Source organism: Drosophila albomicans, chromosome X (assembly GCF_009650485.2).
Source record: "Drosophila albomicans strain 15112-1751.03 chromosome X, ASM965048v2, whole genome shotgun sequence".
Lineage (NCBI taxonomy): Eukaryota > Metazoa > Arthropoda > Insecta > Diptera > Drosophilidae > Drosophila > Drosophila albomicans.
This window is the reverse complement of record NC_047627.2, coordinates 28,170,560-28,192,737: the sequence shown is the minus strand read 5'-3', so window position 1 is coordinate 28,192,737 and position 22,178 is coordinate 28,170,560. Positions and strand designations below refer to the sequence as shown.

At 36.8% G+C, this 22,178-nt stretch overlaps 5 protein-coding genes and 1 long non-coding RNA gene across 8 annotated transcripts; 3 read left to right on the top strand and 3 right to left on the bottom strand.

Moving 5' to 3' along the window:
• Positions 1–175: 175 nt before the first annotated feature.
• On the bottom strand, positions 176–2,236 carry LOC117576131 (vesicle transport protein GOT1B). Its single transcript, XM_034260696.2, has 5 exons — positions 2,119–2,236; positions 1,961–2,052; positions 1,719–1,897; positions 1,469–1,550; positions 176–310 (listed from the first exon to the last, which is right to left on the bottom strand). Exons 1-5 carry the CDS (start codon positions 2,141–2,143, stop codon positions 266–268), a joined length of 423 nt encoding a protein of 140 aa, XP_034116587.1. The 5' UTR covers positions 2,144–2,236; the 3' UTR covers positions 176–265.
• On the top strand, positions 474–1,276 carry LOC117576153 (cytochrome b-c1 complex subunit 7). Its single transcript, XM_034260730.2, has 3 exons — positions 474–631; positions 793–840; positions 916–1,276. The coding sequence occupies exons 1-3, from the start codon at positions 592–594 to the stop codon at positions 1,161–1,163; spliced, it is 336 nt and encodes a 111-aa protein (XP_034116621.1). The 5' UTR covers positions 474–591; the 3' UTR covers positions 1,164–1,276.
• Positions 2,237–2,577: 341 nt separating the features above from the next.
• On the top strand, positions 2,578–8,610 carry LOC117574408 (RNA-binding protein cabeza). 2 transcript variants are annotated; one of them, XM_034258249.2, is made up of 7 exons: positions 2,579–2,751; positions 2,846–2,995; positions 3,083–3,167; positions 4,985–5,019; positions 6,108–6,265; positions 7,334–7,812; positions 7,878–8,610. In XM_034258249.2, the coding sequence occupies exons 1-7, from the start codon at positions 2,745–2,747 to the stop codon at positions 8,194–8,196; spliced, it is 1,233 nt and encodes a 410-aa protein (XP_034114140.1). In that variant the 5' UTR covers positions 2,579–2,744; the 3' UTR covers positions 8,197–8,610. The 2 variants fall into 2 exon arrangements, with proteins under 2 accessions (XP_051860420.1, XP_034114140.1); XM_052004460.1 differs by lacking the exon at positions 4,985–5,019 and having other exon boundaries at positions 2,578–2,751.
• A 101-nt stretch (positions 8,611–8,711) lies between these two features.
• On the bottom strand, positions 8,712–12,112 carry LOC117577337 (endoplasmic reticulum resident protein 44). Its single transcript, XM_034262290.2, has 7 exons — positions 11,867–12,112; positions 11,591–11,669; positions 10,653–10,744; positions 9,835–10,228; positions 9,506–9,772; positions 9,239–9,437; positions 8,712–9,176 (listed from the first exon to the last, which is right to left on the bottom strand). The coding sequence occupies exons 1-7, from the start codon at positions 11,915–11,917 to the stop codon at positions 9,032–9,034; spliced, it is 1,227 nt and encodes a 408-aa protein (XP_034118181.1). The 5' UTR covers positions 11,918–12,112; the 3' UTR covers positions 8,712–9,031.
• Positions 12,113–12,885: 773 nt separating this feature from the next.
• Positions 12,886–21,621, top strand: LOC117570111 (myotubularin-related protein 4). Of its 2 annotated transcripts, XM_034251575.2 has the most exons (15): positions 12,887–13,080; positions 14,062–14,185; positions 14,282–15,183; positions 16,219–16,409; positions 16,475–16,670; positions 17,086–17,271; positions 17,340–17,504; positions 17,576–17,738; positions 17,794–17,899; positions 17,965–18,305; positions 18,365–19,211; positions 19,663–19,822; positions 19,962–20,066; positions 20,319–20,551; positions 21,063–21,621. In XM_034251575.2, the coding sequence occupies exons 2-15, from the start codon at positions 14,071–14,073 to the stop codon at positions 21,331–21,333; spliced, it is 3,981 nt and encodes a 1,326-aa protein (XP_034107466.1). In that variant the 5' UTR covers positions 12,887–13,080; positions 14,062–14,070; the 3' UTR covers positions 21,334–21,621. The 2 variants fall into 2 exon arrangements, with proteins under 2 accessions (XP_034107474.1, XP_034107466.1); XM_034251583.2 differs by lacking the exon at positions 20,319–20,551 and having other exon boundaries at positions 12,886–13,080; positions 21,063–21,233.
• Positions 19,756–20,319, bottom strand: LOC127565220 (uncharacterized). The gene is made up of 3 exons (XR_007954602.1): positions 20,160–20,319; positions 19,929–20,096; positions 19,756–19,861 (listed from the first exon to the last, which is right to left on the bottom strand). It is a non-coding gene; the product is annotated as an uncharacterized LOC127565220 (long non-coding RNA).
• Positions 21,622–22,178: the final 557 nt, after the last annotated feature.

Genomic DNA, 22,178 nt, shown 5'->3' with positions numbered 1-22,178 from the left:
TGAGGGGGAATCATTAAATAAAAAAAAATATATATGTATTATTAATTATTCTCAACAGACACACAGAAACTAAGTGTATTTACAATTACAGATGCTTCCGTCAATTAGTATAAACATATATGCAATTATATGTACATTTATGAATACTACGCATTTTGTGTGTTTTACAAACTGATTTCTTTTTTTTCCACAACAACGAATTTATTTAATTTATACAAAAAACATGCTCGTATAATTAAATGTATTTCCTACATATGTTTTAATATTATACGGTTGTTCGATTTCCGTCTCCACCAAGTTTTTGCACAATCTAAAATCAACACAAAAATAAAAAGCATTAGTTTTCCTTTCATTCAAATTTTGAGCCGTTAAAAGCGGTTAGTTCACAGTTCACACAGAACGAACTAGTTCAGTGCGAATCATAACAATGTGAACGAATACAGCTCTGGTGTCAGTGTGACCACGCGTAAAAGCAAAGTAGTATATGTTGAAATCGGACTTGTGGTCACACTGGTCAGCTGTCATACCTAAAAGGGAACGCGAGAGCAAAGCAAAAGCGACTTTCGTCAAAATTACAAATTAATTTTAATAATGGCGAGTTATATTGCTAGAAAGGGACCTTTGGTATTCTGTAAGTATTGATGAATGGAACTGTCGCAAGCTCCATTGATGGCAAACGAAAGTGCCGCCACTTTTGTGCGGTGCATGCAAAAATGATTACGTAAAATATGTAACAAATATTCTATTTTTTTTTTTTTACGTGTTCTCTCCGCACTTGTTTCACATTCATAGCCAACCTCGGCAAGTGGGCCTACAATCTGTCTGGATTCAACCAATACGGTAAGAAATAACGCAGCGCAAAGATTTCACTCAAATTGAGTCTAAAATTGTCTCTCCCATTATTATTATTATTAGGTCTGCACCGCGATGATTGTCTCTATGAGAACGAAGATGTGACGGAAGCCATCCGTCGTCTGCCACGCAAATTGTACGATGAGCGCAACTACCGCATTATGCGTGCTCTGCATTTGTCGATGACCAAGACGATTCTGCCCAAGGAGCAGTGGACAAAGTACGAGGACGATGTCAAGTACTTGGAACCTTATCTCAATGAGGTTGTCGCTGAGCGCGAGGAACGTGAGGACTGGAATAAGAACCATTAAATACCAATAACAACAATAACAATATTGCCTCACTGTGACTCTGAATGGGAGATTGTAAAATGTTGAAAATACATAGCTTAGATTCAAATTAAACATTTGTGCTATGCTCTAAACTTTTTTTTTTTGCCATGTATAAGGCTCAAGTTTTGTTAACTTGCAAATTTATTTGAAGCGTTTTCGGGCAATTTTGAGTAGTGCAAGAGATTCCTTATATAAATTAATAATACTAATTCGCTACTTGGAATGCGTTGTGTTTACTATTAATTTCGAGTCTTGGGTTTAAGTTAAGTCCACTGCTACCTTACCTTTTGCATAAATGGTAGATTGAAAATGGATCCTAGAACGGGAACACGGCCAAGGAAATTGATGGCCACAGGGAAGAATCCGCTGCAAACAAGATGATGGAAAACGAATTCGATTAGCGACAATCGTGTATCGATCACAACAACAAATACAATAAGTGCTTTGCTTATCGTCTCGTTGAAGAGCATAGATGATAAAGTTCCACGTGCAACAGACATATTTTATGATGCAATTTTAAGAAGAAACACACACCTGAAGAGTGCAAAGAATCCATAGGATTCAATGATCATGCCAATGATGGGCCAACCCAGCAGCACAATGACAATTCCGCCAAAGAACGCTGTTGTGCCTTTAACTTTGTGGCGTTGAAAGAAAAAGCGTAAAGTTCGCTCCACGCCAATAACGCATGCAAGACCCGCTATGAATAGTATCTGCAAATGAAAAATTGGTTAAGCTTATCTCATTTAAGCATATGTGAAGCGTAAATAACGTACATTTCCAATGGCAAGCAAGCCTTTGTCGAAGAGCAGCAGCATGCCAAGAAATAAGAATGAGATGCCAAAGCCAGCCAAGCCGATGCCGATTTCTGCAAAAAGCAAAAAGTGTGCAATGATTAAACGAAAGCTTAGTAATTGCTAAGGTGCGCACATACTTTGCAAATCTGAAATTTCAATCATTCTGTCGCTTTTTTGGTTATTTTATACTTAAAAGGATAAGAAAGTTCATAAGTGTATTCCACGTAAACACCAAATGTTCCATTATTATGAATATAAACAATCATGACAGGGTTGCATGTGACTTAATTAGTGTTGGAAAACGCAAAACATAAATGAGTGAAATCAACCTGATTGGGAGTAAAGTAGATTTTTATAAGATAAATAGATGAATTAGTATTAGGAAAAAAAAACATTCAAAAATAATAATTCACTATAAATTATATGTGTTAAATTAATTAAGAATAGTAGTAAACAGTACACGTTGGATAACTCGCTTGGCATACGGATTTGATGCAGCCCTAGTTTTGCCCAACCGTGTGACCCTTTATTGCATGTATTTTATACATTACTAGTATACAACAAACACTAAATCTACGGTCACACGCTTTATCACACGCCATTTTTACAACAACTCAAAAAAGAAAAAAAAAGACGTGCAGAAAATTCTATTGACGCTTGTGAGCCGAAAGAAAAGCAGTGCTAGTTCGACAGTTTCTCTTTAAATAAAAAGAAAATAGTTGATTTCAATTAATCAAGTAATTGTTCTACACGTGCTATAGTTATGGATCGTGAGTGTGCTTCTATTTTTTTCACATCGTTTTTATTTTGCGCTACAATTTCGCGGAGATATTCAACTACTGATGCGAATTTATCAATTTCTAGGTGGAAGCTATGGTGGTGGTGGTGGCGGCGGCGGTGGCGCCGGACAGTACAATAATTTTGCTGTCCCACCGCCAAATTACCAACAAATGCCAAATAAACCGGGCAACTATAATGAACCTCCACCAAACTATAGCAAACCTGGCGGCGGTGGTAAGTACTACAAATGCAAATGCAATATATACGAAAAAAAAAAAAAATGGTTCGCAATTGACATGAAACTCTAATATTGCGTTTAAGGTTATGATTCCGGACATCGTGGCGGTGGCGGCGGCGGCGGAGGAGGCGGCGGCTCTTGGAACGACAGAGGAGGCAACTCTTATGGGTATGTTATTATGATTACTTTATATACTATATATTAGAAAAATAAATACTGTATATAAATTTATACAATTGGGAAATGAGACCAACAAAAAAGAGTTTAGCAAAAAAAAAAATGAAAAAGGAAAAACAAAATTGAGCATAAAAGTAAATTACAAATAAATTATACAAATCAGAAAAAAAGTAAAAAAAAAAAATACAATATATATTTAAAGAAGTATTTGCGCAAAAAATGGAGTTCATCATAATGTAGAATCATTAAGTTTTCGTATTCATTTAAGTAATGCGACCCTGTGTCCCAAATTCAATTCGAATGCCATTGGAAATGTCATCAAATGATATTTTTGCTGAAAAGTTGGATGTGTGTTTGATTAAAGCTCTCATTGATAAGCATACAAAATAATAACACTAATAATACGAGCGCATTTGGTAGAGAGAAAGAGCGAGAGAGAGAGTGTAAGAGAGTGAGAACTACTAAAAATAATGGTGCTGACAATCTGCAAAGAACCAAATATAAACATATTAATAATATTAAAAGTATCTCTGGTGATCATCCTCCTGAAACAATATCAAGATCAAAAGTATTTCACAGCTTCTTTCAGCTTCCCATGTGTTATTACTAAAAATAATTATAATAAGTGGGTGCACAAAAGGTTAATATTTACAGATGTGGATTCACAGATTATCTGTAAGCAGCAATTCCCAAAAAAAAAAAACAGCAAAAAGGTTTTGATAATTGGTAAACTCGAAAAGGAAACAGTTTAAGATAAAGATCACTGTAAACTGCGCTATAAATCAAGAATTCAAATTGGTCGTATCAGTTCTCCATGATATCATATCGTATCGTATTAAGAGAAACACAAAAAAAAAAAAACAAAGCGTGTCCCCAGAACAAATATAAACCAGATGATTCACATGAAAGTGTTCGATAAATTCCATATACTACATACATATAAAACAGCTCACAATAATAATCATTATCATAAGAAATAAAGATATCTGGTGATGACAGAAAAGGTTACACAACAAAAAATGGTCAACAATAGGAATAAGAACTATAAAAATCAGACATGCATATTAAGAAGAATAAATCAATTAGTTGCATGTTCGAATCATTGAAATTATTTTTGATATATCTAAGATCTTATTTAAGGTAAATTAACAAGAGTAAAATCGAAAAACAAAAAAATCGTTACAATTCTATTAGTTCTATGTTATGTGTAGTATTTCGTTATTGTTATTGTTATATTATTATGTATATTTTATTTCCATAACGTAGCAAAAAGTATTCATGCAGTAATTAGAAATATTTGATTTTCATTTAAACTGCATGGATACTAAATTGACTTCGGTTCTTCGAAGATTTAATTACTAGACTTTTTAATTTATATAAAATGTATTTCTTAAATCAATTTCACATAGTCGTAGTCCGCTTTTCTTGTAATGATATCAATAGAATGCAAGATATTTTCTTTATAATCATAACTCGCTTGCTTTTGTGCTAATTTATCAATATTATCTAACTAAATAGATTTAAATATATTTATAAATGAATGTTCCTATGCCGAAAACGAGGAAGAAAAACTTGATCTGATTATAATGTAACGATCAAAGTGTGAACAAAATAGAGTATTCTAATCCATATATAAATAATTAAAGTATATACTATATATATAAAGTGCAGCATGTAGGATGATATTTGAAAAATAATAAGAGAGAGGAGGAAACGTGGGCGTAAAAAACAAAAACTTCATCATAATGCATTACAATCCAAACATCAAAAACTAAACATTAAATAAGTTATTCAATATCCTCTTTTAGAAATGGAGGCGCCAGCAAGGACAACTACAACAAAGGTAAAATAATGCAAACAAAATTTGCGAACAATCTATCGAGTAATGTATAACATTAATTTACTACAAAATCAAATACAAATCCAAAAAACAAAACTAAGAGCTTTGATAGGCAGGGTACAAGAAAAGAAAAGAAATGAAAAAAAGTTAAGAGGTTGATGTTAAGGTTGATGAAAGAGCGCTGTTGTTGATGTTGTTGTTGTTGTGGTTGCCGTATAAACTGTAACACATAAAATCTACTACTATAAATCCTATATAGGAAGAGTGTCGAATATTTTTTGAAGAGAGTGTAGAGTGTATTGCGTAAAGTGTGTTTATCCCGATCATATATATATAAATATATACTATATAGGGCTATTATTGGTTTGGTTTCGCACGCGATCTCTACTCTATATATATTTTATTCCTGTTATTTGTGTGCGTCTGTGTGCTGTATTTATATCTACTATATCTAGCAAAGAGTTTGTCGGGGAGTATACAAAAAAAAAAAAAAAAGCAAAAACTCTAATGAAATGATATAACAAGAGAAAACAACAATATACATCCAAAATCGGTGTAACACGAGTCTGGTTTTCAAATTACAAAATACCACTTAAGCTAACTCTACTACAGATTATTTATCTATCACTACGAAACAAGTTAAGAAAAGTCACCCTCCAATTACACCAATTACCCACCACCCAAAAACTAAAAACAAGAAAGAAAGTAATCCATATAATATAACGAGCGACGTTATCGTTATTGTGTATTATATACCCATTACAATTATCCAACTATACCATATATATGTAGATTTTAAGAGAGTCTCTCCCAAAACATTTACCGAGTGTCGAGTGTGTTTCTTAATTTAATACCCAAGTGTTGAACACTTTCTTCTGGTTCTCGTTCCCGTCTTCGTTGTTGTCGTCGTCGTCGTTGTGGTCGGTCATTATCTTACAATATTATTCTTGTTGTCGTTGTTGTTATTGAGGGTTCAATCCTTTTGGTTCCGAAACTACAAAGATTTCTCTTTTCAAAATATATATTACAAGAAAACGCTTTCGTCTTGCGACTGCATCTCTAATATATCGGTTGTGTGCTCTGCTTTGTAGGATACGGCGGCAACAGCAGCGGGGGCGGCGGCGGAGGTGGTGGAGGCGGTGGCAACGATATGATCACCCAGGAGGACACCATCTTTGTCTCCGGCATGGATCCATCCACCACAGAGCAGGACATTGAAACGCACTTCGGTGCCATTGGCATTATCAAGGTAAGTTAAACGGAAATTTGTAGAAATTTTTAACTTCCAGTTAAAATTTAAGTTACGGATAATAATATTTAACTTTCATTTTAAATAATTTTCGAATAAGTCGAATGTCTTCCAACATTTAACTTCTATTTAAAAGTTAACTTAAGGATAAGACAATGTCTTCCAATTTTCAACCTCTAGAGAAAAGATAAGTTGGGGAGAAGATAAAATTTTCAAAGAATTAACTTCCACTTGACTTGGATAAGACTGTGTTTAACTTCTAATTAAAATTTAAGTTACGGATACCAATATTTCACTTACAGTTAAAATAAGTTGCGAATAAGTCAATGTCTTCCAATTTTTAACTTCTAGTTATTAAAAGTTGAGTTGCGGATAAGAGAATCTCTTCCAATATATAACTTCTAGTTAAAAGTTAACTTAAGGATAAGACAATGTCTTCTAATTTTTAACCTCTAGTGAAAAGATAAGTTGGGGAGAAGAGAAAATTTTCAAAGATTTAACTTCCACTTGACTTGGATAAGACTGTGTTTAACTTCTAATTAAAATTTAAGTTACGGATACCAATATTTCACTTACATTTGAAATAAGTTGCGAGTAAGTCAATGTCTTCCAATTTTTACCTTTCAGTTAAACGTATATTTAGGGATAAGACAATTTCTTCCAATTTTTAACTTCTAGTTATTAAAATTTAAGTTGCGGATAAGAGAATCTCTTCCAATATATAACTTCCAGTTAAAAGTTAAATTAAGGATAAGACAATGTCTTCCAATTTTTAATTTGCAGTGAAAAGTTGAATTAAGGATAAGACAATTTTTAACATTCAGTTAAAAGTTAAGTTGCGGATAAGACAAAGTCTTTTAATATTTATCTTCCAGTTAAAAGTTAAGTTGCAATAAGTCATTTTTAACTTCCAATTAAAAGTTAAGACAATGTCTTCAAACATTTAACTTCCAGTTAAAAGTTCAGTTGCGGCTAAGACAATGAGAAACTCAATTACTTTATAATTTATACTATCAATAAGTGATTTATTTTTACTAATTCAATCTTTTCATCGCTTTTGCTTTGCAGAAAGACAAGCGCACCATGAAGCCAAAGATTTGGCTGTACAAAAACAAGGAGACGGGCACCTCGAAGGGCGAGGCGACAGTCACCTACGACGATGTGAATGCCGCACAATCGGCCATCCAGTGGTTCGATGGCAACGATTTCAATGGCTGTGTGATCAAGGTGTCGCTGGCCCAGCGTCAGAACAATTGGAACAAGGGCGGCGGCAGTCGCGGCGGCTTCGGCGGACGCAGTCGAGGTGGCGGCGGAGGCGGCGGTGGTGGTCGCTTTGATCGTGGCGGTGGAGGAGGCGGTGGCGGTGATTACGGCGATCGGTCTGGCGGAGGAGGCGGCGGCGGCGGACGTGGAGGTGGGCGATTTGGCGGTGGTGGCGGCGGTGCTGGAGCTGGCGGTGGCGGTGGCAATGTGCAGCCACGCGATGGCGACTGGAAGTGCAGCAGCTGCAACAACACCAACTTTGCCTGGCGCAACGAGTGCAATCGGTAAGCTCCTGCTCAGAGATCTGTGCCAGCAATCTCTCTAACATGATCTTCTAACATTTCTGCAGCTGCAAAACGCCCAAGGGTGATGATGATGGCAACTCTGGAGGCGGCGGCGGCGGTGGAGGCTTTGGCGGTGGTGGCGGCGGAGGCGGTGGCTACATGAATGATCGTGGCAATGATCGTGGAGGCGGCGGTGGCTACCAAAATCGTGATCGCGGCAATGGCGGAGGCGGCGGCGGTTATTCGCGTTACAATAACGATAACGGTGGTGGAGGCGGTGGCCGAGGAGGCGGCGGTGGTCGTGGTGGTGGCGGCGGCGGTGGACGACGAGATGGCGGCGGTGCAATGCGCAACGATGGCGGCATGCGTTCCCGACCCTATTAGTTGACTAAGCCTATTGTCCGCACTATTTTTTTCTTATTAACGTATTAAATTTAATAATAAACATAGCAAGTACTCTTTTAATTGTACTTTTTATAATTACAACCACCAACCACTCAACACCACACCACAGAACAACAACAACGCAACCACTCCAAATCCACTCAAGATCAAGCAGACGATGGACAACAACAACTCAAAACTAAGTGAATCAACATCAACAACAACAAAAAACTAACCGCTGTTTTAATGTCGCGTGCATTTCAATCGAGTCATTTTCTCCTCATTATAATATCATGTAAACGCGCTCGTTTTGACTTAGTATATAATATGTATGTAATCTAATTTTACAAAACAAAAAAAGAAAAGAAAAACAATTGTAATACACATCTATTACAAAATACAAATAAAAAATAATATTAGACTGGTTAAAAAGCTACTCAATTGAATTTAATTACAAAACACAAGTGGAGAAGGAATATCAAATATAATAACTATATGCTTTATAAATCTGAACCGGGATGAGATTTGAAAGTATAAATAAATGATTTTCAAGTGATTTAAGATGTGACTCTGTTCGTGAACTAGAGCGAGAAAGCAATAAAGTTAATGGAAAGAGACGGCAACACAGAAAAAAAGAAAAAACAAAAATGATATCTTCAAATCGAAATCGAAACAATTATTTACGCTTAAACACTTCACAACACATTTGTTAAATAACTCGAACTCTAATTAGATGCATAGATTAGATTAGATTAGATTAGCGGAGACGCTTCACAATTTTGGACTTTATAAAATTGTTTAATAATTATATTTAAATGAATATACATTTGTAATATTACAGTTCATCTTTTTCCAGCAAGGTGTAACGGTGTTTCGATGGACCCAGCTCCTTGAATTTCGATTCAGGCGGTGACGTACCCTTAGCGGTATTATCGTGCTTCACTTCATTACTTGAAGGATCCGGCCCGTAATGGAATTCCCTAGATAACGATATACATATATTTAGTAAATGCAAATTCAGTATTCATTCTACGCCTATTACCTATGCAGTTTCCCGCTGTAGAGATCCTGGAGGAACTCCTTGAGTTTGCCGGGCGTGTACATATCTTGGAAATGCGGAAATAGATACATATGCTTGAACGAATCAATGGCAATGACTGGCAGATCATCCTCCGACTTGCCCAAATGATGCAATGGATGCGCAAATCGTTTACCATCCGCAGTCAGGAAGTTCACATTCTCTGTAAACGAAAAAGGCAATCGATAAGATTACAAAAAATAAATGTTATTCATATGTTAGTATGCGTACGCTTTTCATCCAGCAACTGCTGCTCAATGATCGCTTTGTAGTCCTTAATCGCATTCAGATCATCGGGTTTATAGAACAGAATCAGGAACGGCAGTCCTTCCTCCGTTAGCTCCTCGGCACTCTCGAACGTTATCTCGCGCACCAACGGCACACACTTCTCCTGTATCCACACCTTCAGCTCATCAAAATTGGTCAAGCTGCCCGTGTACGTTTCATCGTTCTCATGCGAGAGCGCGACATCTGGTCTAAACACAATGATCGGAGTGCCTACAAAATGATTCGACATTTAATATTGATATAGGTATTATATATTATTATAGTTTACGCACCTGGTGGATGCATTGCCTGTGAGGCATCACCGAAACCCACATGGAATTGGCAATCTTCTTTGAGGTTCGTTGCCACCTTACGGAAAATATCATACTCTGGCTGATCGCGACGATCGAAATAGCCCATAATACTGCGCTTCTTCGAGTCAAGATTCTCGAGATCCTTCAACGATTTGAACTCCTTGATGGGATCCTCCAGCTGCTTCTTGACAAACTCCAAGAATGCCTCCGCAGAGCGCTGTCCGCGATATTCACGCTTGCTCAGCTGTCCATTGCGAACAATTTTGAGTGTGGGATATTTACTGATATGGAAACGGGACGCAATCGACGTCTCCTTGTCGCAATCCACTTTTCCAAGCACCACTTTGCCAGCCTCTGGGAATTCCGCTTTAATCTGCAATAACAAACCAAATGAGATGTAGTTCAAGGAAATATTTCAACAAACAAAAAAGAAAAAGAAAGAAATGTAGTAGACTAATAGTTTAAACAGTTCGTGTGTGTGTGTGCAGCAACAAGATCAATAATATACAAATTTCATTTATAAAGTAAACAATGAAAACATCTGGTGAGCTCTATAATATTTTTTCTTTTCTTTTGGGGGTTTTTCAAGACAGCTGGTGTGCTCTTTTTTTTTTTTTGTTTATGTTGAGGGCTGTCAGTCAAAGAATTATTATTATTGTCTATATTATATTGTTATCGTGATTGATTAATCAACTTTTAACTTGACTCGAGACTTTCAATAACTACTACTCGGAACAAAGAAATGTGTAATGGGTTAATTATAGATTAATTGTTGTTGGGTAACAACTATAACTTACCTTATCTGCCGCTTCATTGAAAATTGGCGCTAAAATATTACTAAACCGACACCATTCGGCATAAAAATTAAGGAAAACCAATTCGTTAGACGCTGAAATTGCCAAAAAAGAAAGAAGATACAAATTGATTAGAATAAATGATTATTAATGTTTCTTAAAGTTAAGCTTAGAGAAAGTTGTACATATTTTTAAGTTGATTCCCAGAAATGTCGTTTTGAAACACGCGCAGAGAAAAATCCAATCAAAAATTGTGATAAGATAAGGAAACAAGTAGTCTGGACCAATTTGTAATTAAAACTGTTATCACAGCGACATTAAAAATGTCAAATAAAACATATATACATAATCTATCTTTAAAATCAAAAAAGATAATTGGGGGGAAATTTGTATTATTTTCGCGGCTGAATGATTTGTATTTGAGGAATATGCCTAATTTTCCAGAACTAATTATGACTGAAGAATTTGTGTAAAAAAAAATGACAAAACAACAAACTGATAACAATTATTGCGTTGTTGTGTTGGTTTGTTCCAAGCTTACCACGTTGGCAAAACAAAAAATAAAAAAAAAAAACTGAAAAAAAGAAGAAAATCTGGGGAATTTATCGAGCGCGTCTGATTTTATATTTGTGACACGTCAATCTTAACACATACACATGCGCAGGCAAACGCAAACTTGTGCGTGTGCTGCTTATGCGTATGCGTGTGCACTTGTATGTGTGTAGTGTAGTTGAGCTGCACTACAGCTGAGTTATTGAGTTAATGCGCTCCTCGTTCTCTCCCTCTCCCTTTCTCTCTTACTCGCTCGCTTGTTCACTCAGCCGCTCTCTTCATGCGGCTTTTGTGCAATGTTTGTTTTTGCATTTGCTTCCTTAAGTTTTATTGTGTGTAGTAAATTATAGTAATTGCTGTTGCTACGGTTCCCATTCCCGTGAACTCACCTAACGTCATATCAATATTTTCACTGGTCATAGGCACAGCACCAGTCGCATCTGTTGGCTGGATAAGGACATGAAGAACCTGCGAATTGGCAATTTGTTGTCTCGTTAGTAACGGGCATCTTCACACTCACACGCACACATTCACATTCATACACACACATTTCCACGTCTCCCGCTCAGTAACAGTCACCGCCACAGTCATGGGCACTGAGATTGAGCTTTTTGCGGGATTGGGAGAGCGGGTGTGCGGGTGCAAGTTAGAACACGTCGACTTACCGCAACAATAGCTAAGCACGAGCCAAGCAATCGTTTTGTTGTTTCCGTCATATTGTTGGTGCTGGTCGGCGCGGGCTAGTGCCTATCCCTTTTATACACTACACACAAATCGAAATGTTTTCAATTTTTTTTTATTCACTTTTTACATTAGATGGAATGAAAACGTAGTCGCGACGTATCTTCACATATATATAATAAAAATTATAACAACTTCGTTGATTATCGTACAAATAGTGTCTCACGAGCGCAGTGTGCCCGCCATATGATTTGCGAAATGCACCAAAATATACTACCCACATACCAGTTTCCCAATATAGTGCTGGCTACACCTAGTTATATACAAAAATAAATGTTTTCTAATAAGAATACTGATTGTTGGCATTTTATCAAATTATGAAAAATATTTTAGAAAATTGGCTAGCGTTTCACATCGATTATTATCCATAAATACAAAAATATACCACAAATACCGAGCATTTTGATAAACAATATATACCATAAACTGCTACTTTATGACGATATCACATCATTGAAACGGTAATTGATTTATCTACGAAAATATTTATACATATTCCCCAATTTTCCCTAGTTCAAAAAGCAGGCAAAATACATTTTGACTATTTAATAAAATCACGTAAATTCTATTTGGTTAATGGCAAACAATTTTCCAATAGTCAACAGTAAAATAACTGAAATCTGATTGTCTAAATTTGTTAAACAACAGGTTATCAATAATCCGTTTGAAATAATAATGCACTGAAGAAGTATGGCTTATTTTAAATACAAGTTAAACTCAACTTTTTAAAAATTTGCCTTGCGGTCGCGGTTTAAACTAAGGTGTCCTAAATAAAGCTTTTAAGGAATTCTAGAACTGTTCAATAATAAATATAATATAATAAATTTACATATCTGTGGAAAAGAAATCATCGATGTTGCCAAACGATTCGATGGTGACAAGAAATTCAAAACAATCGATATATCGATAGACCATCGATGTTTCTCCACCTCTAGCACACTTTACATCTACATACATATGTATAAGCAACAATATTTGCAAATCTTTGTTTATAATAGCTGACGTTTTATGGAGTTAATGTTGGTGCTAAAACAAAAAGAAATTAAGCAAACGCGTTTTTCAATATCGTTGTTATAAACTGCAGTTAATCAAAACAAATAATTGTGATCGAACGCAAGGTTTTCGAAGCAAACAAAATGTATGTATGTTTGTAGGTTTTGTTTTGCTGTTATTGTTGTTTCATAAATATGTGGAATCGTATATGCGTATATTTGTATGTACGCATACTCGAAGTGTGTGTGTGTGTGTATATATGTGCTTTATCACTTTGTTTATTATAAATATCCATGCATTCGTTGCAAGGACATCCTCATCGTCATCTTTCACTTCGCGTAAGACGTAAATTTGTGTGGCTTTATTGTTTATAAATGTTCATCCCATATGCCCCAAAAATATACTGCATGTCAGTTTCTATGTGTGTGTGTGTGCGTCTCGACGTACGCAATTGTACGTATGTAACTGCGAATGTGTGTGTGCATCTACTGTATATACTATGTATGTTTGTGCTTATTATCTATACTGGCAACCACCACACACACACATGCACAAACATTATTTGTACTGTATCTAGTATATCTGTTATTTAGGTTTTTTTTGGTTTTGGTTTTTGTTTTTGTGATGTTTCAAACGCTTCGTATTTAATGACTTTGCCTTGAGTCTTCCCCCCACTCCCCCTACTCTGTTATGTGTGGGTGACTTTGTATGTATATTGTGTCCTGTTTTATGTACGCATAAACTAGTTAACAATTTGTGATGCCCGGTAGCCATTAGCTAAATGGGTATTACTAGCTGATGGTAAAGTACAAATTGTGTGCGAGTGCCGAATATGCAATAGTGAGCTACAATTAATTAACTTTCTTATTGTCAAAAAAAAAAAAAATGTTCCTTATCGGATACTTGTAAGTCGGGCATGCTCGATTTGTTCTTATTGGTTTTATTGTTCGCCCCGTTCCAATGACAATTAATAGTAAGTAACCCTGAGAGGATCTCAGGTGTTCAATACGTAAAAATACTCAGTATTTTTTTTTTGTATATACATATGTATATGTATGCAGTGTGCATATGTTGGTGCGTGTGTGTGTGAGTGTAGCAATTGAATGTGTGCGTGTTTTTATTGCAGTCGCAACACATGATGTCAGATGGATCGCCGCCCCCATCGATTTGTTTTATACGAGCTGCCGAATCATATCCCAAATCACAAATGGAAAAGGAAGATGCGCAATTGTCGGTGCCGTTTCAAGAGCGTAAGTGTTGTAATCGCAATTCTAACTATCGTAATCGATAACCGTGCGTGTGTGTGTGTGTGTGCATAATTTTGAATTATCATTTCATTTCGATAGTTGCCGGCGAATCAATTAAATATTTGGGACGCACCGATGACGATGGCATCCTCGCGTTGTCCAATTACCGCATATTTCTCTCGAAGAAATCGACCAGCACATTGGAGACATACATACCGTTGGGACTGATTGAATCGGTGCAGGTGCGTGATCTATTCCAATTGGTTGTCAATTGCAAAGATGCCAGCACCGTTCGCTGTTCGTTTCAATCGACCGAACAATGCGCAGAGTGGCAACGCCGCATACAACTGTTAATTGGTGTACCTGAAACGCTCGAAACACTGTTTGCATTCCCCTTCTATTCGTGGACCTGCGACATTATTGGCGGCGGTGGCGGAGGTGGAGGCGGAAATACTTCTCAGCATCGCTCGACAAGTCTAACCAATGGCTTGGCAAAATCGCTGCCCTCCATGGAGCATCTGCAGCAGCGATTGCAGCGTGCATTGCGCTATGAGAGCGACTTTAAGAACGAGGTTGCCAGACTGGGTTTCGATTTGAAGAGCTCGTGGCGCATTTCCACAGCCAACACGGATTTCAAACTGTGTCCATCGTATCCGCAAAAATTGCTGGTACCGTGCTGCATCACCGACGAAATGCTCCACAATATCGCCAACTTTCGGGGATCACGTCGATTGCCCGCCGTCGTTTGGCGTCATCAGAAATCGGGTGCAATTCTCGCCCGTTGCAGCCAGCCGGAAGTTGGTTGGCTCGGCTGGCGCAACTACAAGGATGAGCAGCTGCTCAAGGCTCTGGCGGATGCGTGCGCCTTCGATCGAGGCGAGCATGCACGACGTCAGGCCAAGGATGCCAATGGCGGTGATGCGGCGGCGGGCTCCTCGGGTCAGAGTTCGCCTTCGTTAGGGGATTCGTCGCACGAGGAGCTCGCTCTAGACGAGATACGCGTAAGTTCCTAGCCATTAATATTAATGTTTTCACTAAGCAATCGGGCAGAAAGAGATAGAATTCAAATTTGAGAACCTTTAAAGTATATAGTATATATATTCTTGATCAGAGATAGAATTTAAATTTGAGAACCTTTAAAGTGTATAGTATATATATTCTTGATCAGAGATAGAATTTAAATTTGAGAACCTTTAAAGTATATAGTATATATATTCTTGATCAGTGATATACCCAAAACTCTGAGAGAGGTTTCCTGTAATTTTGTAACGTTCAGATGATAAATTTGGACGTTGTTTACGGAAGAATTTACAGGGCTTTACTTAGCTCTGCTAAATACCAATGTAAATATTCCGTTAACTGGTTTAGATGGCCTTGAAACATTGTGTTGTAATACTATTGTATTGTCTAAAAGTGGATAGCGCACAACTTTAACTTTGTTACTTGCTAATTAGTCAGTTTCTAAAAGTTTTCTCGTGTTTTTTTTATTTTAACTAAATTAAATTTTCTGAAAACTTATAGTAGAATAAAGCAAAATATATAATATGCTGTGTAATACAGTGTGTTATATAATATGTTATACTATATAAAATACTATACATATATCAAATACTAAACATATATAAAATACTATACATTTATAAAATAAAATACATATATATATAGTATATTAATGATTATACTATCATTCATAGATTAATAATACAACCCAATTTCTTTTGCTTACTATGTTAATTACCACAATAAATTATATAATATTTTCTAGCAACTTCAGAATCATTGAAATCACTTTAAGAACCATCGAAACATGAATTTATTGTTATCAGCAAACATTTTTGTTTTGCGGTTTTTGATTGTGTTCATAAATTGTTGTATTATGCAATAGTATAATATAATTTCCACAACTTAATTTTATAAATATGTATATAATACATATATAAGTTGATTAAGATTACATGTATATATAGTTTAATTTCAAATTTTAGTATAATCACAAATTTTGCTAACCTTTTCCCTTGCTCTTTTGGCATTTGTAGAAAATTCTTATTGTGGATGCACGAAGTTATACATCGGCTGTTACAAATCGAGCTCGCGGCGGCGGCTGTGAGTGCATTGAATATTATCCATGCGCTGAAATAGAATTCATGAATTTGGGCAACATTCATGCCATCCGCAAGAGTTTCCATGCAGTGCGACAATTGTGTGCCTCATCGCCCGATGATCCCAAGTAAGTGTGCGAAATCTATTTCACAGAGTATAGTAATTAATTAACATTCGAATTCGAACACACAGTTGGCTTGGGCAATTGGAGAAAACGATGTGGATGCAGCATCTGTCGGGCCTGTTGGGTGCCACCATGACTGTGGTGCATACCATCGAAAAGAATGGTCGTCCTGTTCTCGTCCATTGCTCCGATGGCTGGGATCGAACGCCGCAGATTGTGGCGACCGCACAGCTCTGCCTGGATCCCTACTACAGAACTGTTGAGGTAAGGGGAAATGGAAGGCGAATGATCGAAGGGTTCTCTGTTAGAAGTGGAAGACTCCAAGTTAAAAGGAGATTTCGTTTAATTTTTATACCGCAATCCATAGAGACATAGCCATAATTGCTTCGGTTTACAATCTGGTATATTTTATGGTATATTTTAAATGTGATATACCAAGTATAGGCTTTGGTATATCTTACCAATTTTGCATTATATTTTGGGTGTATTTTTAAAATCTCAGTCGAGCACTCTTGACTGTTGCTTTCTTACTTGTTTAGGCTATACTTTTGTATTGCAACAAAAATGTCTAGTATATACAAAAATGTTCACTAATATACTAAGTGTTATATTAGACTCTCATCTATAGTTATACAACTTAATCTGAGATTGCATAACATTAATCCAATTTGTATTTCAGGGCTTTCGTGTGCTGGTTGAACGCGAATGGCTGAACTTTGGCCACAAGTTTGCCGATCGCTCTGGCAATGGACCAAACTCGGATGAAGGCAACGAACGTTGTCCAGTGTTTCTGCAATGGCTCGATCTGGTGCATCAAATCCACAAACAATTCCCCTGTAGCTTTGAGTTTAGTCTCGGTTATTTGGTATTTATATTGTTATATATGTTCAACTTGAATTCAATTTACTCATTCTCGGATTGTTTTTCTTTTAGATCAAACTCGCACAGCATTCGTTGTCATGTCTCTTTGGCACTTTCCTATGCAATTCGCTGCGAGAACGCATCGAGAATTCGGTCTTTGATCGCACATTCTCGGTTTGGCCATTTCTGGCGGAAACAATGTATAGAAATCCACTCTATAAGCATGAGACTGATAAGGTACGGATGCAGATAATGTGTATAATACATTTGACTGACGATAACATTTAATGCCTTTTCTTCTTTCGTAGGTACTTTGGCCAGCGCATAATGTGCGATTCTTGCACTTTTGGTCCGATGTTTACCTGGGTAGCTTAGGCAATAAAAATGGTACCGATCTTCCTCTACAAAGCAATGAACGACAAGGCGCCGTCAATGGGAATGGCAATAGCAATACCAATGGCAATGGCAGCGGTAAATAATCAATATATATTTACGGATCGTGTCACTTAAATTTCATTTAATTTAGGCGCGTCGGCAAAAACTCGTTCGAGCGAGAACATTGCAAGCAATGAGCTGACACAGAGCACGATCTCAAGGAGATCGAGTGATCCCAATTTGGCTGTCGAATCAATGTATGTGTCATTTGCTTTATATACTATATATACATATAATTGATATAATTGATATTATCTTGTAGTGTAACGGATGGCTTAAACTTGAATGTGAACAGCAATTCGATGTTTGACATACGCTCGGAGGCAAAGGACTGCATAATTGTGGCTAATCATGAGATCAACAAAGACTCCGACTCGGAGGACACCTGCGACAGTTCAAAGCTGCCCGTGGTCCACAACCAAAACGAAGAGGAAGACGCGGATGCGGACGAGGAGGAGGAGGAGGCACAAAATGGTTCCGAGCTGAACAATGACCAAAGCACTTCTTCGATACAATGCAATATTTTGAACGATGAATCGCCAACCATTAATGGCAAGATCACAGTTCAACGCATCGATTCCGAGCCTTGTATTTCACCAAATGGTTAGCATAATTCAATAATAGTTTCAAACATTATATTGATCAACATAATTCTGTTGCAGATGATGCACCATCGATTTGTGATGAGAGCATCAGTGATAACGATAATAATAGCAGCCGGCATTTGTTGTGGCTGGAGAAAGGTCATCACGATCAGATTGACACTAGTACGGATACAATAATTCCTATAGCTGCTACTGAACAACAGCGAAAGCAATCAAATGGTATTCAGCAAGCAGCAAAAGATAACGATAAAGACAGAGACAGCGACAGCAATAGAGACAAAGACATCGATGTGCCTTCTTCCCAAACAGATGTGGATGTAATGATGATACCTCAAGCTACAAAGACCACGAATGAAATTGAAACGGCGACCGCAACAACAGTTGATGGCGAACCAATAAGTTGTGCAATTGCAGCTGCAACAACAACAACAGCAACAACAACAACAACAACGTATGCAACAAATAAATCAAGTCACAGCAGTTACAACCATTTGCCGCGTGTCCATGCCAAGCCCAACAATCTGCGATACTTTCAACCGAGCAGCAGCAACAACTCGGCCAGCGATCAGCAATTGCAACGACGCGAGAGTCCCAGCAATAATGATGACAACAACAGCAGCAGCAGTTGCTGCAAGGAAACCAAGGAGTTCAATGGCAGCACGACAACAGCTTCAGCTTCCGCTTCTGCTTCAGCATCTGGTTCGGCTTCAGCTTCGGCCTCAGGCAACGATGTCGATTGCATGCCACCATTAACGCCCGATCATCATCAGCGATACATGAATGAACTGCATTCGCAGCACGCGCATTTGAATACGTTTGCCAACTTTGATGTGTCCACATCTGGCATTCCCATGCGACGCAACATGCTCTGGTCGAGCCTCAATCGTGACAGCACTCAATCCAAGTAATTTACCATCCAATATTAATACTCGCTACTCATAGTAGAAGGTTATTATCACTTTGTGAATGCAGGAAATGTACGTAACAGGCAGAAGGAAGCATCCAAGTTGCTTCGTTTCGACAGTCTGGTATATTTTGTACTCTATAGTATATTTTAAATGTAGTAGTATACCATATATAGCCTTTAATCATCTCCAACCTCATAAAGTATATATATTATCGATTAGGGTAAACAGCCGATAGGATATAACTATGTCCGTCTGTCCGTCCAAGTAAATACCTAGATCACAGAGACTATACGAGATAGAGATATCTGTATACCGAATATAACTTTTGGTATGATATATTTTAAGAATAATGTCGCACTGTAGTGAGTAGCGGGTATCTCACAGTCGAGCACACTCGACTGTAGACTTTGCTTTGCATTGTATATTAATTGCATTTTGTATTTTCAGTGCACTGCAGTTTCCATCGGCTGGTCTTGCTTCGTTGCCGCCAACACCGCAAGGATCACAACAGGAGCGAACACAGTTTACCATTTCGTGTCCCGATGGCTTGGCTCATGGCTTGAGTGAGCAGAACATAAGACTCCATCAGATTGTGCAGGAGCACAAGGTAAAGAATTCAGATCGTGGTGTCACTTCTTCATGATATCTAAATGTTTTTGTATAGACAGATTAGTTTGATAGATATGCATTTAAGAAAGTTCTACAATTTATACTTATGCTATACATATTCTTGTTGTATTCGGCAGCTACGCGAGGAAGTGCTGCTGCGAGAGATTCATGGCATGCGTCTGGCATTGTTGCAAAAAGGATGTCCGAGCTGCAACAGCGTTGTCTCCACAAACGTCGAGCATGTAATTATCAACATTATTATCAATTAATTTCTACGTACACAAAACAAAACAAGATGAGATGAATATTGAGAATATGTTATATATACTACATACATAGTAAAATATGTCCAGTCCAGCCATTTCTAATCCTCGAAATTTCTCTGACAATCTCAATATATATTTGTATATTTTTCTCCTGGCTGGATTTGTGATTACTTCCTTTTGTCGGGAGTTGGTCTCTAATTATGCAATTAATTTACAAATTTCTTCAAGGAAAACGGATCGGATATTGTTGAAAATGCATCGACATGCTCATGGGAGGCCGTCGAAGAGCGGAGCGGTCCATCATCATATGCCACATGTGGCGGCATCGGTGGCATCGGTGGCGTTGGTGCAATCCCAGAGAATAAACCGTCGAGTGTCCTTTGGGTGCCAGATCATGCCGCATCGCGTTGCTCAAATTGTCAAATTGTCTTCTGGCTGGGACGAAGAAAACATCATTGTCGGTGCGCATTTCAACATTAACCTATTCTCATTTTCTTTTCCCATTTTTGTATTTTGTATTTTGTATTGGTTTTTATTTTTAATTTTCTTGTTTGCTGTTGCTTAAGCTTCATTTTTATGACAATCTGGCACAAGTTCTAATTTGTTTTGTATATTCCAAATCATTCATTGTAAATCCATTCACATTGTTCTTGTTCATGTTGTTGTTGTTGTTGGTGTTCTATATTGGTTTTGTTACCTTAACCAGCTTACAAATATATAAATATTTATAGTCAGAGCAAGAGAGATTGGAAATGGAATGTGAAGGAACTATTGTCAGATTGGCTGTGATCGAAACACACAAAAACAAAACAAAAAGTATTTTTCTCATTTTGTACTACTTTAGTATAACCCATTAACAGTTTGTTGTTATTAATCTCTCTTAATCTGGTTGGTTCTTTATATTGTTATTATTAATTATTGCTTTCCCCATACTTGTTATATTGATATTCTGATTTCTGATATTGTTCGCAGATCATGTGGAGAAATTTTCTGTGCTGACTGCTCTGAGTTCTGGGCCCCGTTGCCGTTTGAAAAGCTTTTTAATCCAGTAAGACTTTGCGGTTCCTGCTACATCAACGTCACTGCACACAATAATAGCAGCAGTCAGCAGGCACAGCAAAATCTCGATTGTCGTGATGCAAATCCAAATCCAAACACAAATCAAAATCTTATTGATGTGGCGACGAAAATAACAGCAACAACAACAGCAACAACAGAAGTTATAGCTAACTCTCAAGAGTAGTTTTCCATTATGTTTTAGGATTGCAAACAAAAATGTTGAAACAATTATGTGTAAATATCAAATATATATATATAAATATGTATATGTATACTCAAATATTTATTGCATATTGACACTACACAACCTGTGCAACAGCAACAACAACAACAACACACACCCACACACACACACAACACGAAATTATACAAATTTTTTTGTTAGTCATATATGTATATATGAATATATGATATGAACACAATTGTAAAATAAAATACCAAACTAAATCAATTCCATGAAAAAGAACAAAACAGCATTTTTCTTTCAAATGTGGATCTAGATTTCAAACTAATTATAATATAATATGATTGATTGATTTTAGGCAGTTTTAATTTACTAAAACTTTATTATCTCTACAAGTGTGAAATACCAATTCTTTGTAAAAGAATTAAATGAAATTATACAAAAAGAAATCAAGAAGTACCTTTATATAGTTGTGAGACTTCAATGTGCTTTGAGAAGCTTTTATGAGCTTTTCACACACAAATTAAATTCATTTATTTATAATAATTTCTAATTATAGAAAGTGTCTCAACTAAAACAGATTTGTTTAATTAATTAGTCTATTTTTATAATGCTAAAAAGTTATTTTCACAACAAGTTGAATTGATTTCTTTATGATGTTTTCAAAATAATGAAAAGTGGCTTTTTAATGTGCTTCAAGAATAAGCTTTTGTGTGCTTTTACTTATTTAACGTCTGATTATAGATTTCTATAACATTTGCATCAATCAATCGAGCTTTAATGCACTTCACTAAGAAGCTTTCATGTGCTTTTCCTTGTTAAACAGCAGCTTAGAAATTAATCAA

Coding starts and splice junctions, on each gene's coding strand:
- LOC117577337 (XM_034262290.2), bottom strand. CDS start 11,917: ATGACGGAAACAACAAAACGATTGCTTGGCTCGTGCTTAGCTATTGTT. Junction 10,745..11,590: donor AAATATTGATATGACGTTAG/GTGAGTTCACGG, acceptor TGGCAATTTCAG/CGTCTAACGAATTGGTTTTC. Junction 9,438..9,505: donor GCAGTTGCTGGATGAAAAGC/GTACGCATACTA, acceptor TTTCGTTTACAG/AGAATGTGAACTTCCTGACT.
- LOC117574408 (XM_034258249.2), top strand. Junction 2,996..3,082: donor TAGCAAACCTGGCGGCGGTG/GTAAGTACTACA, acceptor ATTGCGTTTAAG/GTTATGATTCCGGACATCGT. Junction 3,168..4,984: donor AGAGGAGGCAACTCTTATGG/GTATGTTATTAT, acceptor ATCCTCTTTTAG/AAATGGAGGCGCCAGCAAGG.
- LOC117576153 (XM_034260730.2), top strand. CDS start 592: ATGGCGAGTTATATTGCTAGAAAGGGACCTTTGGTATTCT. Junction 632..792: donor AAAGGGACCTTTGGTATTCT/GTAAGTATTGAT, acceptor TCACATTCATAG/CCAACCTCGGCAAGTGGGCC. Junction 841..915: donor GTCTGGATTCAACCAATACG/GTAAGAAATAAC, acceptor TATTATTATTAG/GTCTGCACCGCGATGATTGT.
- LOC117576131 (XM_034260696.2), bottom strand. CDS start 2,143: ATGATTGAAATTTCAGATTTGCAAA. Junction 2,053..2,118: donor TGAAATTTCAGATTTGCAAA/GTATGTGCGCAC, acceptor TGCTTTTTGCAG/AAATCGGCATCGGCTTGGCT. Junction 1,898..1,960: donor GCTTGCTTGCCATTGGAAAT/GTACGTTATTTA, acceptor TTTCATTTGCAG/ATACTATTCATAGCGGGTCT.
- LOC117570111 (XM_034251575.2), top strand. CDS start 14,071: ATGATGTCAGATGGATCGCCGCCCCCATCGATTTGTTTTATACGAGCT. Junction 16,671..17,085: donor CCTACTACAGAACTGTTGAG/GTAAGGGGAAAT, acceptor TTTGTATTTCAG/GGCTTTCGTGTGCTGGTTGA. Junction 19,212..19,662: donor CGTGACAGCACTCAATCCAA/GTAATTTACCAT, acceptor TTGTATTTTCAG/TGCACTGCAGTTTCCATCGG.